Below are 14381 nucleotides of genomic sequence, written 5' to 3'. Positions count from 1 at the left end.
CCGCCCAGGCTATGATAGATCTAGAAAGATGTGTGAATATGCTGGGTATTTAAAAAAAAAATGAGCGGGTGTACGGCTTTTTAACTATATAACATTACTCTTGTCAACAGCCGACTGAGTGTTTAATCTCGCTCAACCATAATATACAGAGTTCGATGATCCCCGATAAGCGAAAATGCAACGTATACTGTATTTTTCCATGTGAAAGTACAAGGATAGGCGCCAACAATATTTGAACAACAACAGTTTCGACAGCAAGCTTCTGGGTGTTGGACGTGGACGTGGACGTGGACGTTGTTGTGTCAAGTGAAAATCAACGACATTGACTGCGAAATGGAGGTTTTTTTTTTTGCGCAGAACAAATATTCAGCTTTCATTGGCTAGCGTCATCAATTTGATTGGCTGCGACATTGTTTGTTGGAACTCTCTATGATATCATTGGTTTTGGAAATTTTCATATTTTTTCGTTTTGCCCCTCTTCGTTTTTTTAATACCTTTTCATTCTCGATCGTCACTTTTCTGTGTATTATAACTTGTACAATGTGGCAACAGCTATTCGATGTGGGAGGCAATGACGGACAGCGAAGGGGCATGAGATCAATCATACACAAAAGTGCCCATTACGACAAGGCACGGCAGAGTTATATCTTACCAGCAACTAGTACAGGTCCGTGGAACAAGTATACCACGGGCGGCAATCTGTCCCATTCCGAGTCTTTACACTTGCGCGATCGACCATTCAGTCCTTTCCGAGGCTATTACGAAAAGAATGATATGTATCCAGGCACGGAATTTGATATCTTTGGAAGCGAGGAAACAGTACTAGCCGTCCCACTTTCACCGGAATTAGCGCACGATCCTTTTGCGCTTTGCGGAGATATCCTTGATTCCGAAGGCTCGGTCGAAATACTTCCTGCCAGCCAACGAAAACGGAGTCATGACGCAGCCGATTGGGAATATATGGCACGACTAGCCAAGCGAAAATGCACAGACTCGGTACCTCCACTGATGAGCGGCATATTTCTGAAACCCACTGCACCATCGAACACGCCTGCCAATTTTTTCATGCCCAAAGCCGATATCGATGATAGCCTGAACACTCGTCACCTCATGTATTGCTAAACTCTTCATTATTTGTTGCCCTCGCATTGTCTGTATTTTCCTACTCATCAGCAACGACGTCCATGATTTTCGTTCTTTCCTCTTTTCCCGCTCGCCATCTTTTGATAATATAGAGACATCACAAAGTTTATCAACCAACAAAAGAGCGTATTAATTAAGAAAGTTATGCCTGAAACATTTCCGTTTTGGGCCTTTTATCCACTCTGTAAACCGTCGTAAAAAGGAAGGTCCGCTGGGTTTCAGTGAAGCCTCGCAATTGACTCATTCGAAAGATGATAAACGTGCATATTACATCAAGCTCTGATATGATGGGAAATGTCATCATATAAAATACAGTAATTCACGGTCGACTCAGTGTGGAAGAAAAGCTCAACGTAGGATCCACAAGGATATGAGATTGGTCGCCTAGTGGAATTTTCCTTGGAACATTCGACGTACTCATACCATAGTCTAAAGAACATGCGCTCTGCAGAAGCCTCATTTTACAAGCACTTACGCCCGAACAAAAAACTCCATCGCTGAACAGCCTTTGATCACATAATTTTTCAAACCCCAAAAGAAGAGAACCGACTCGCATCCCGACCCCCTCCAACAGACTGAGATATGTAGGATCTGGACATACTGAGAGATTATTTTTGATCAACTATATCAAGTACACACGACCAATCTTTTGAAAAGCTACGACAAAAGACAATTTTGTTGCTAGCCATCAGCATCATGGGAAGGACAAGATCAGAATTAGAACGGTTGTATTTTCGAGATGTACACCTCATCAGTGAGGGGTAAGCAGTAAATGACCGCCTACATGCAGTTCCGAGAAAACCAAGAAAAGTAACTCAAGACACTAAAGTTAAGCAAATTCCAAGAGTGCATTGTCGGTGAGCATCGTCGAAAATCTGAGAGAAAACGGCACCACCTGTGAGGCACAAACACCAGATGAACATGTGTACACACTGTTAGTTCCATGAAAATAGAGTCATTGAATTGAGTTGTCGTCGCTATATGGCAGCAAGCAGGCGTAGTGAAAGGATGGCAAGTCGTTCGAAATATTTTGAGTTTTGTCGTCACTGCCGGTAAAAAGCTGTACGCACCTTAAATAATAATATAGCTCTTCAATCAAATGGTAAATGGAAATGAGCAGAAGTTCTCGATCAATTTGCTATGCAACCTTTCACTTCTGATATCACCCGACTTCCTATTTTTTTCATCCTTCGACTTATCCGGATGCAAGAGACCACAAAAGCTTCTTGTAGTACTGCCTCTACGTTTACGGTCCTTTCTCATTTGGTTGGAAAAGATGAAAAGTTCTTTATTTGCTTCTTTGGTGTTCTGCTCTATTACCGCCTTTTCTTTTCTGCACATCGCAGATGATGCGATGATACTTCTCACCAGAATTCCCAAAAGTGACCGGCTCGACGACAGTCCGTCAAAGACTCTATAAAAATAGGCATCCACCGCGTCTGCCAAAGTTCTTTCCTTTTCCCCGAACCTCCCAAATACCTTTAGCTCGTCTTTTTCTCCGAGGTGGTCTTTTTTTCTTTGCTGAATTGAACTGAAGATGAGCTCAAGACTGATGATCCTAAAGGATAGAAGTTTGTATACTAAATATGATTTCATATAATAGTTTATTCAATGGCCGTCCATCGACGGTACCGGCGCGTGCTCTCCACGTTCGACGAGTGCTAAACAGTACTGAGTAGCTCGTCCTGGCCCACTTGGTTGGTTTTTTCGGGCAACGAAGGCGAAGGCCTGTAGATGTTTACAGTAAGCCAACTACATGCAATATTTGCTATTCCTGTCATACTGGTTTGCCCTTTTTCCCACTTTTCGTCCGTCTGATCACATTTTTGACAATGGTTCTTTTCCTCAATTTGTTTTGCTTAATCTGATTTCTCACTGCTTGCTTCTCCACTTCTTTTTTTGTCTTTGACACCGATTTTTTCTGTGACCGAAAAGTTGAATAAACTGCAGAGATTTCTGCAAAAGGGTGTTGTGGATGTCGATCTGAATGTTTTTGTAGCATCATTTAATTTGGTTTTTCTGTCAGTTATACTGTATATGCCCTTTTGATTCTCTTCAGTTTTCAATGATCGAATAATATATGAGCAGATGCATGCTGCGATCTGTGAATTCATGCATCAGTAGGGTGACTATTATTTCATCCATGGGAACTCATTATATTTGTCCCCAATTTTCTTTTTTCTTTGGTTTTCTCCTTTATGTTCTGTTTACCTGAATAACTCTCACTATCATTGCATCCCCTCGCATCCGTCATCCGCATCCATCATCCAATTATCCAGACAATGGTTTATCCCGCGTGTATCTGTAACCGGTCGAGTCGATTATTATCAAAAGGTACCTTTTGTGTGATGTGACTATCCGTTTTTGGACAAGAAAAAACTCACGTTCGTTTTTCTCTATCCTTTCTTTAGCTTTTGGTTTTCTCTCCGGTTTTCTTTTCGCCCTGGCAAGCCATCCATCCCTCCAAAACTTTCTACTTTGTTCGCGCACCAAATGTGGCCAATCCGGTCTTTGTCGTCGAAGGGCATCATCGGTGGTGTGGGTCCCATTTTCATCGGGAAGTGCTTACGCGTCCTCCTTAGGTTCCTCTTATTTGGATTGCCACCCGTAGTATCATCTTGATATTTCTTCCCGACCATTTTATTTTGTAGTTTGTGGCATGTACTCTGTATTTTATTCGATAGACCTTCTTGCAGTCTTTTCCTTCTTTTTTTCCCACAGGGTTTTTAGGGGTTTTTACAGACACACTGATTTTTACTTTTATTTTTATGTTTGTATCGTCTCCTTTTTTTTCGGTCGGGAAGCTCTCGATATCTGCTGCATCGAATAACAAAGGTGAAATATCTTGACGAAGTTTGAATCAATCAAAGAGCTTACTAACTCATTTTTTTTAAATACCCAACATATCCACACATCTTTGTAGATCTATCATAACCTTGGGCGGGCGGGACATGAACGGAGGGGGTCAATAAGTGCTGCTTTGTGCATTAAAAGTGTTTCATGGTATGCCAGAGTATTGACATTAATATACCGAAGTTCCCTCAAGAGTCACGCCCAGGTTATGCCGTATTGCGTTAGACTTTTTGTCTGACGAATGTCACTCAATGTAAGAGTGTGACATCCCAGTAGCAGGTTGCATCCATTGCACAGCGGGTGTACGGCTTGTTACTTTAACTTTCTGATCCAAATTGAGCATTTCTTTCAATTGCAATAAGAAAACACTCGTTTCGAGATGTGATCCACAGCACTTGTTACTCGTTAATCATGTGATCACATGACCAAATTCTGTGATGATCAACCGAACTAAAAGAAATACCGGTCTACGTGCCTTATAGGAACACAAAAAGCATGGGTTTTCATAGACCTAGCATACGTGAAATGTGTGTCCAAAGAGTTTAATGACAATGGCAACCACATGTGTTCACCATCGCCACAGGTTGAGAATAAATCAATCGATATAGAACTTGCTCGCCTGCGCCGCGAACTATGCAGTGACAGATACCATTAGAGATGAAGCATGATAATAATACCTTTATAACATATATTCTTGCTAAATAGTGTAAACAGTATATGCATTTCAAATCCAATGGTGAACGGTCTTTTTTTTTTTTTTTTGGTTGGTTGGTTAGTTAGAAGAAGCGGGCGAATGGTTGCTGCGAACCGATCCCACTGCGAAATTTTGTGTAATTTTTTTTTTTTTTTTTTTTTTTTTTTGGAAGTTCGGCAGTGCCATTTTCCTCTTTTTGTTGAAACATGGTTGTGTGTCGATTTTTTCAAGAAGGACGCTGTAAATTCGGATCCGATTGTCGCTTTGAACACATCAATCCAGGCGCGCCCGGCCAATGGAAGTCCAACTCAACGCCCGTAACCGACAAGTACAAGTAAGGCATGCCTGATTTGGCCATATGTCAAGGGATTTTTATAGTTATTGATCTTTTTACACTTCAGTGAAGCTTCAATCCGAACCAATCTAAAGGACGAACGGCCCTTGTGGCAATTAAGTGTATATGGTCCCGCCAAGGAAGAGCCCAACCTCATCGTAGGCACCGATCGCAGTCCTGAAGAGGATCGCCTGCTATACTACCTAAGCATGCGAACTACAGGCAATATTAATCAATACGTGAGTTACTTACAGTGGGAACTATTCCATTGGAAAACCATGCTGACGATGGAGTAGATGGCTGATCAAGAACAAGCAATAAGAACGATGGATTCACAAGTCAACGCTATTTTAAACAACCCGAAAGCCGCTCTGCAACATTATGATCAGCAAAAAACCAAACATACGAGTGGATTTGGAGGACAAGCGAGTAATCAGCCGTTTGAACCGTTCACCGGAGCCCCGCAAGCATTTGGAGGTTCTTCAGCGTTTGGCAGTGGTGCATTTGGTCAAAAGCCAGCTACAGCTTTCGGCGGCTCCGCATTTGGATCGGCAGGAAATAATGCTTTTGGTGCTTCAGCATTTGGTGGAGGTACCGCGTCCGCGTTTGGCGGTAGTCAGCCCGTTTCCGCCTTTGGTGCAACGACAGGAGCACCAGCTTTTGGATCCACGTCAAGCTTGGGCGCGTCTGCTTTTGGTAAACCGTCGGCTCTAGGTGGAGGGCCTGCTTTTGGTCAAGCCTCCGCGTTTGGTGCCGCCAGCAATTCCGCACCAGCGTTTGGCGCCACTTCAGCGTTGGGTCAATCTGCTGCGCCTGCATTTGGAAGCACATCCGCTTTAGGGTCAACCTCCACACCGGCATTTGGTGCGACCTCCGGTCTCGGAGCCGCAGCAGCACCAGCATTTGGAGCCACATCCACACTGGGGTCTGGCTCGGCTTTTGGACAAACTTCGTCCTTGGGCGGCAACAACGCATTCAATAAATCCGCCCCATCGGCATTCGGTCAACCATCCGCCTTGGGTCAAGCATCGCCTTTTAACCAATCTACCAACACAGCACCCGGTTTCGGTTCGTCGTTGTCATCATCAACCAACTCGACTTTGGCCGCACCGGGATTTGGATCGGCCAACGTCAACCCTACTGGGTTCGGATCATTCGCAACAACAAATAACCCGTCATCTCTGTCGTCAGCAAATATGGATGACCCTGATTATAAGGCATTCGCATCCGATCACTTTGATTTCCGAGGCATACCCGAGGTGGAGCCACCTGCCGAATTATGCTAAATTGAGGCTTTTTTTTTATTGTTTGGAGGAGGGATTTTTCCGTGAAAGGAAAGAAGGCTGGGTTTTGGTGAAAGTCTTGGAACTGGTCATCACTTTGTAAGTGCCGCGGCTTTTCCACAATCTTCCAACACAAACTGTACTGTACATACATAAATAAATAAAGGTTGCTTTGACTGAAGATGGAGATCCTCGTTACAAACGTCCCGATAATGACCGATTATCTTTGGTGCAAAGGTAATACATACCTCCGTCGATTTCAGAGAGCAACAGCAGCAAGACGTGGATGTGATGGTAGGTGAGCGAACAATAGATGAAATTCAGTTTCAAGATGCTCGGTACATCTCTTCTCGTGAAGCGATCTGGCGTATACAGTATATCCTTTCCTTTCATCTTGCATCATCGGTCACCGGCAATCATGCAAAGTCAGCTGCATTTACCTGAGCGCCAGCCAGTGTTCTTTCATGTGAAAAAGGTGGAGGTAAAGAAATGAACACATATGGTTCTCCACGGTTCTTGATTTTTGTCCTAACTTCCTTTGAATTTCTCACCCGAAGACTTACAGATTTGCAATGCTGCTCACCACAGCTGCTTTCGCAGGTGCCATAGTTTTGCCTGCGTGAAGGAGATCTATTTTTGCGTCACTGACCGACGTCTTGCCGGTTAACCTTGTCAATAATGGCGGCCAAATTCGATACTTCTTCCGCCAAGAAATCCACCGCAAACTTGCCAATGAATCGATCAGTGGTGGCTTGGCAAAGGGAATCGAGCAGTTGGCGTCCAAAGATAGACAATTTCCAGTGGCTGTGTTGATTAAGGGGCCAGAAATAGGACGTCCGACTTGGCAGGTACTTCTTGAAACTGAGAAGGCATGAATGTGTCGAATGGGTTCTGGTATTCTTTGAACAGCTCCACCATATTTTTCCCATTGAATATCCATGTATCTCCGTCCTGTCTATCATCGCTAGGGACTTGCTTAAACTTTTCTTCTTTGGTCGTCATATGCGTCAAGGACACCAAGTTTGAAGGTAAAAAGCTTGTCGCTTCTTTTTTTTATATTTAATTTATTTCTGATACAGGGACACGCCCGGATGGGTATTGGTGGCGTACACCTGATACAGCGCGAGACAACAAATTTTGCGTGTTTGGCTTAAAATTCAAAACCGCTCAACTGAACTGCATTTTCTGGATGAAACGGTTCCAGAGGGAAGATAATCTACAAGTGTACAATCGCACAGAATCCAAGGTCAGAGTTTCTGAGCTTATTTATCCTTCATGCAACATGTATGAACAATATCTGCTTCCAGTGTGGCTGTGTAACAGGTCAATTGATCACTACTGCAGAGAAGCGATTCATAATCCATTTACCATGAAGTCAATGTTGTAATAATACGATACTTTACAGAATTAGATACCGCGTCCTGTGGCCAGCAGATAAAAAAAGGGAACATCCACCCTACTGCGACAAAGTGCGTGATTCTCAGATATATTAGAGGATGATCCTACTTTTCTTGTGTATGTCCCTGATCAATTGGTGAGATAACCATAGTCTTGCTTCATTCGTATTACTTCATTTAGATTTTTCAGTAAAGCAGTGTAATGGAAGGTGACATTATGAGAAGGTATATTTATGTCGACTTATTATGCTAAACTATGCATGTATTCTTTCGTTTACTCGCAGGGTGGACATGACTGGATTATGCGATGTTATGTGTCTGCATTCTACGGGAATAATCATCACATCACGAATGAAAAAAAGGAAAAAATCCCAGTCATTAGTGTCTAACTTTTTTTTTAAAAAAAAATATATAGAATATCACGTTCTTATAAAAAGAAAAGAAAATGAAATAATATGAAAGAGCATGTACATTGACATTTAAAGAGTATTACATCGTCCGTTCATGTACATTGAACAACAGAAAAGAGTTCTGATCTAGAAAAAGAAAGAAAAATCCCAAAATTTGAATATAGAGAAAGAAGAGGTTAAAAAATAAAGAAAGAAGAAAAGAGTAAAGTACAGACAGATAGACCCAGATGCCAAGAAGAAAAACAAAAAAGAAAAGAAAAAGATAAAAAAAATGATCTTGGGCATCGTAGGCTTATCATGTGGAAACTGCCGAGGCCCCCATATGTACAGTGTTGAAGCTTCAGTCGGACTTGGGCATCGGGTCCTCTGCGGCGCCATCCTTCTTTGCGCCATCAGACATATCTTCAGAATCCACGGCATCAGTCGTGTTCCCGTTGTTAATAAGGGGCAATAACTTTTCCACCTCTGTTAAATCAAAGAAAAAGGAAATAAAAAGCAGCAGGTCAGAATCATCGCTAAACACACAGTCATCAAGTTTCCTACGAGCTTTGAAAAGAACTTACTTTGAATAAGATGTTTGCCATAGGTATATTTCTTTAATGACTGTAGATGCGGTTTTATCTTGTTCACAAGGAGCTCGCGCTGATCATCATCCACAACATCCAGCATCTTCTGAACAACGTAGTTGGCGTACTGATCCTTCATCATCGTCACAAGAGGATAAGTTCTATTTGTTTTTATCATCATTGTCAATGGTGAGCCCAGTCGTATACTTGTACGCATTAGTCCATGAAACTCTGCTTACCCATCCGGTTTGGCTTGAAGCACTTCTTCAATAAGCACTTGGCGATCACGTTTGGAGCCATAATCAACACATTTTTCCACTACATTGCTCGCAAATTTATGCTTGCTCAGTTGAAGCACTTGGCCGCGGATCTTTTCGATCACCAGTGTCTTGTCTTGCGGTCTTCCTCGTTCCAGGATGTGCTGAATTACGTAGTTACCGTACTGATCTTGGACGAGTTGACCAGTGCAACGATGCAATTCATCCAACAATGGACCCTACATGATAGTTTTTCATCAATGATGAGCTCAATGTCATTTGTAAAAGGAATCTCGCCAAAAAAAGATACTTACAGTCTGGAATTCGGTACAATGTTCAAACATTCGTTGTATCACTCGACAGCCATAGGGATGGGTCGCAAGATTATAGACTTGACCATGGAAGGCGTCAATGATAAATTGGATATGCTGGGCGGGCACACGTTCAATGGCCTTTTGAATCACATGATTGCCATTTTGATCTTTGATGCATTTCAACACGCAACCGTCGAGTTCGCTGACAAGTTTCGCTTGCTGTTCCGTCAAGACATGTTCCAACGCCTTTTGTACTACGCGACAACCGTACATCTGTAATGACAAAGACAAAACGTGACCTTCCATCTGTTTCGCTAAAATCGTTTTCTGCATTTGATTGCCATGTTCGAAAAACTTTTGTAGCACGTAGTTGCCAAAGACGTCCGTCATCAACTGCAACGCATTGGGAAGCACCTCTTCAAACACCATTTGTTTTTCTTCGCTATTGGCAGTTTCAAGCTTTTGCTGAATGTAACGTGAACCATGCTGATCACCACTGAATTCCACGATATGTCCACCAATATCCTTCAACTCGTACTTTTTGCTCTTGGAATTTCGGAACTCTTCCAATAACTGGCTTCGAATACTAAGCGTCATATCCTGAGATGTTTGAGGGGATCGTACCACTCCGTCTTGGGCGAGACCGCGAGGCAACGCCAACCCTTGATTGGCAGCGAAGCCTTGCATTTGGCGTTGTAGGTAGAGTTGTTGTCGGGCCACCAAAAGTTGCTGTTGTTGTTGTTGAATCAAGAATTGCTGTTGCTGCATTTGCAAAGCGCGAAGTTTCTTATCCGTCATACCAGCGTAACTGTTCTCGGGGAATCCCGCAGGGTCCAAGCCAGCAGGCGCCGTCATTGGACCATTCAAACCCAATCCCATAGCAGCAGCTGTGGCAGCCAAATAAGGAGATGTACCTTGACTTCCTGGCATCGCTGCACTCTTGTAGTTAAGATAGTCTTGCTGATCATAACCTCGTGCTAAAAACGGTTGTGGCGACTGTCTCGCCCATCGACCATAGGTTGCATCCGGGGTCAAGAATCCGCTTACAGGGTCTCTTGCGTCTAATGCCACGTCATTCAAATGTTCCATGGGCATCTCTAATCCACTTGTTTGATAGGCACCGTAACTTTGGGTATTGCTACGAGGAACGCCATAGAAAGGGCTTCCAGGTGTCTGCGCCATCCGTGCCGTCTGCTGCTGCTGTTGTTGCTGCTGTTGCTGTTGCTGAAGTTGTTGAAGGTAACGCGCTTGTTGCAGATCCTCCTGCAACATAAAACGGTAAGTAAATCATTACATGGAAATAAATCGAGAGGAGAGCTCTGTTAGTTGGTTTCGCATGGCGTTACCTCATCATTCAAGCCAATAGCACCCAGCTGTCGCATCATTAATTCTGTTTGGCGATCCATTTCTCCTACTCTAGGATCCAGCTCCCCGTACATAACGGTATTGCGAGCCGGAGGGGTGGAATTGGCACGCACAGGAGGTGAGTTGGTGAAGTTGGATCGTTGAGGAGGGGAAACCGTGCGGAGGGCATTGATGCGAGAAGAAGAAGGGCCTTGTGACGCGGGGTCCTCCATGGACATGTGTAGCATGGCCGGTAAGTTATCTCCAGTTTCAGCAGGCTTTTGTAGTGAAGCAATAGAAGAGGAGGAGGCTTGACGCTGTTGCTGCTGATGTTGCTGCTGTTGTTGCTGGCTTAGGAGGAAATCGTCATAGGCCATAGCTTCCAGTTGTTTCTGCATAGCGTCGAGGTCGCCGGCAGACATATTGCCCGTATCTTCACCGTAACCGGAACCTTGTGCCGAAGCGGCATGCCGTTGCCGTGATTGTTGCTGCAAAGCATACAATGGCGAAGGTGTACGCGGAAAATCCTACATTCGGGATTTTTTTTTCTCTTAAGTGCTTCTGCCATAATACCCACCATCATCCCAATCATTCCCCTTTCTCAAATGACTCATCCACCTGCCCATGCATACAGTGATATCCAATTGCTTACCTGTTGAATCAAATCCACTAAGTGTTTTCCACGTCGACCAAGCACATCACTGGTATCAGCAACTTTGTTGGCATCCCTTTGAGCGGCGGCATGTTGCGAAATCCCCATGCGACCGTTATCATAACCACGTTGGCCATAACTAGGTTCGCTGGCTTCTCGTTGAGGACCGAAATCTGTAATTACAGTGAGCAGAAAGTCGATAACACAGATTGGTTGGTATTCATATTATTTACCACTTTCCGACTTGGCTTCACTATTCCACAATGGCCAAGACTGACCGGTTTCGTAAGTAGGAGCTGGTAAACGAGGATCGAGCTTGGAATGTTCATAATAATATTTGAGGTAATCGCGATCCATGGTGGATTCTGGTGGATTGGACAAATTGTGCAAGCTACTGTTATTTGCATTGAGTCGTTGTTGATTCAAGACTTGGGTAGGAGGCGCACTGGTTGACCGATTGTAAGTTTGGTCATCCGGGAAGAATCCTTGTCCGTTTCCATCGAATAAATCGTCATAGTCGAGTTTCCCATGTAACAAAGCGGCCAGCTATTAACAAGATGAGTCAAGAGTCAGCGAAAAAAAGCCGAGATGCCAATATTTGGCAGAGCCAACGTAACATTGTTAGTCGACTCGAGTTCAACGTACCTGCCCGTGAGGTTGGTTGGTGGCTTTCGGTTGGTGCAAATCCGACTTTTGGGCACCCGGAGATAGAGTGTGACGCGGTAACATGTTTATCGACTAGAAGAAAAGCAAGTTTCCTGTTGTATATGCACACCCTCTCACGTTGTACTAGAGCAGTGGCAAAACAGTGAGCAAGGCTTGAAAAGAAAAACGCCGTTTCTTTCTGCCAAGGTTGCCGCCCAGCGGCCGCATACTATGTCATCAATTTTTCTTCTCATCCAATCAAAATTCACTAGCCTATTTGTGCGATCATTTTTTTTTCCCCTCCACTCAAACACACTTGCGCTATTTGAAAAAAAAAAAAACAGTTATGACCAATCTCCATCTGATCCGTCATTAGAATTGGCTTTTTTCGTGGATTATTACCCTTTGTCACCAATTTATAACGCGTTTTTCGTAAGAGAAAACCTTATTTCGCTTGTATCTTGCAGTGTAATTTGCCTTGATCGCCTCTTACTTTTTTTAGTCGATGACTGCTTAGTAACATTTGTCTCAAAGCAGCCCACAACGCGTGTTTCTTAATCAATGGCATACTGTTTATTTCAAAACTCACCGTAGAAATTTGAAATCACAAAAAAAAAAAAAATACAAATTATGATACAGACAAAAAAAACATAAAAAAGTATAAAAAAGTATAAACATCAAATGATGAGAGTAAATCAAACATAGACAAGTAAAAGAAATGGTTGAAATAATTAATTCGCGAGTTGGAAATGACCAGATTAGGGAGAGAAGACATAAAGAAAACAAGAGTCCTCAGTAAAATTATATCTTATACAGCTTTCTTACTTTATTGAAAAACTTACCGTAACCTCTGGGAGAGGTCGCTCAACTTCCAAAGGTCCGTATCCTGGGGAGGACGTCATAACCGCCCAGGAGAGGCGAGGAAAAACCAAGAAACATCCAGGGACGACAAGAGGAACTCCCCTAAAAAAAAAACCAGACGTCCAACCAAAGGAACACAGGAGAGAACGCCAGAGAAAAAAAAAAAAGCCCGACCACAAGCATGACCACGCGGAAAAATAAAGACACAAGCGGGAGACAAGGTCAGGAAAAAAAAAGTTGTCCGGAACGAACAGAAGCAACACCGAAGGGACAGGAGCAACACCGAAGGGACAGGCAAGCAACCCGGACAACGGAAAAAAAACGAAAAAACCTTCGTGACGGGGGCCACCAGCAAAAAGGCATCTTCAGCAGGACGGGACCAGAAAGAATGCGGAAAAAGGAAGGGTGCCTGCAAGCCCCGTAGTGATTAGATGCCCCATAGGTGCCGCATTGTAATAGAGAAAACGCTGTATTAAATATTGTTTGTTACAGGTTATCGGATATCTCAACTATAAATTTTGGAGTTGTTCGGATGGCCTTTTATTATGGACACTGTCCATCGAAACATATCATTGCATTTTCGTTTTTTTTTTTTGGAATTAGAAATTTTGAAATTCCTACGGTGACTTTTGAACAGGAGTGTACACATTCTGTTCTACCGCACCGGTTTTACTGCAACTCTAAGATAATTGTCTCCCATTAAAGCTGCGGATTGGTTGTTATTTGTCGAGTATATTAAATCTCCTAGCAACCTATTATATGTTCCCACGCCCTGAAAAAAGTCTATTTGTAGTGATTTCACATTCAACTCTCTTTATGGGGCGCGCACCATTTAGACCTATGATAAGGTACGTGTAAGCGCTTAGCTTATGCCAAAAAAGACATCTGAACCATTATTTGAAGGCCACACGGTGTTGCATACGTGCGGATGCTGGGTGACGCTACCTTTGCTGCCCGTTTGATGGCACACAGTCATCAAACTTTGGATAGATGCCGTTCAGTGACAGCTGCTGTATTCGAGTTGAGTATTTCGTCACCTTCAAGCATTCATTGCAGGGAGGTAGATAATCCATGCATCCTAAACTGTTCGACGGAATGAAGCCGCAACAGGCCATAGACCAACCGATCTAATCAAAATATTGAGGCAGAATATCTTCACTCAATGTCATAACAACAGAATCCAGAGATACATTGTGTCAATGATAATGAAACCATGATACGGAAAATCCAGTTCAATTTTTTTGCAATCCTTTGCAGATTATCTATCAGCATACAATATAAGCATTATCCAAAAGCATATAGATTTGCTTCATTCGGTTCTGTCGCCACAGATTATTAACATTGAACCACAGAGCTACTTCTCTTTTGTCGCGCGTCCGCTCGCACCATAACATATACAAATGTGGAGTACTATGTCAGTATGCTTGTACTTTCAGAGACTTCGTAACAGCAGGAAATATGTGCCATACAATATTATTCAGCAACGTCTCAAACATCACAGAGTACTTTCAGTAGAAACGTCGCAGAGAAAGGTTGCCAGAGTCATGGATCAGGGTCAGTTTTTTGAAGCAGCGCCGAGGCTTCTACTATTGGCACATCAAGTTCGCATATAAAAACAAAAGAGATGT

General features: G+C 43.2%; 2 protein-coding genes across 2 annotated transcripts; both read left to right on the top strand.

The window, feature by feature from the left end:
• Positions 1–540: 540 nt before the first annotated feature.
• BYT42DRAFT_543204 (uncharacterized protein) lies at positions 541–1122 on the top strand (the record flags this gene model as incomplete). The annotated part of the gene is made up of 1 exon (XM_051565665.1): positions 541–1122. The coding sequence occupies one exon, from the start codon at positions 541–543 to the stop codon at positions 1120–1122; it is 582 nt and encodes a 193-aa protein (XP_051427632.1).
• A 3747-nt stretch (positions 1123–4869) lies between these two features.
• BYT42DRAFT_557731 (uncharacterized protein) lies at positions 4870–6497 on the top strand. Its single transcript, XM_051566934.1, has 3 exons — positions 4870–5024; positions 5092–5263; positions 5321–6497. The coding sequence occupies exons 1-3, from the start codon at positions 4897–4899 to the stop codon at positions 6308–6310; spliced, it is 1290 nt and encodes a 429-aa protein (XP_051427631.1). The 5' UTR covers positions 4870–4896; the 3' UTR covers positions 6311–6497.
• Positions 6498–14381: the final 7884 nt, after the last annotated feature.

Source organism: Radiomyces spectabilis (genome assembly GCF_025331425.1).
Source record: "Radiomyces spectabilis strain NRRL 2753 chromosome Unknown BYT42scaffold_2, whole genome shotgun sequence".
In the NCBI taxonomy this organism is placed as follows: Eukaryota; Fungi; Mucoromycota; class Mucoromycetes; order Mucorales; family Radiomycetaceae; genus Radiomyces; species Radiomyces spectabilis.
This window is presented reverse-complemented; position numbering and strand designations above follow the sequence as displayed.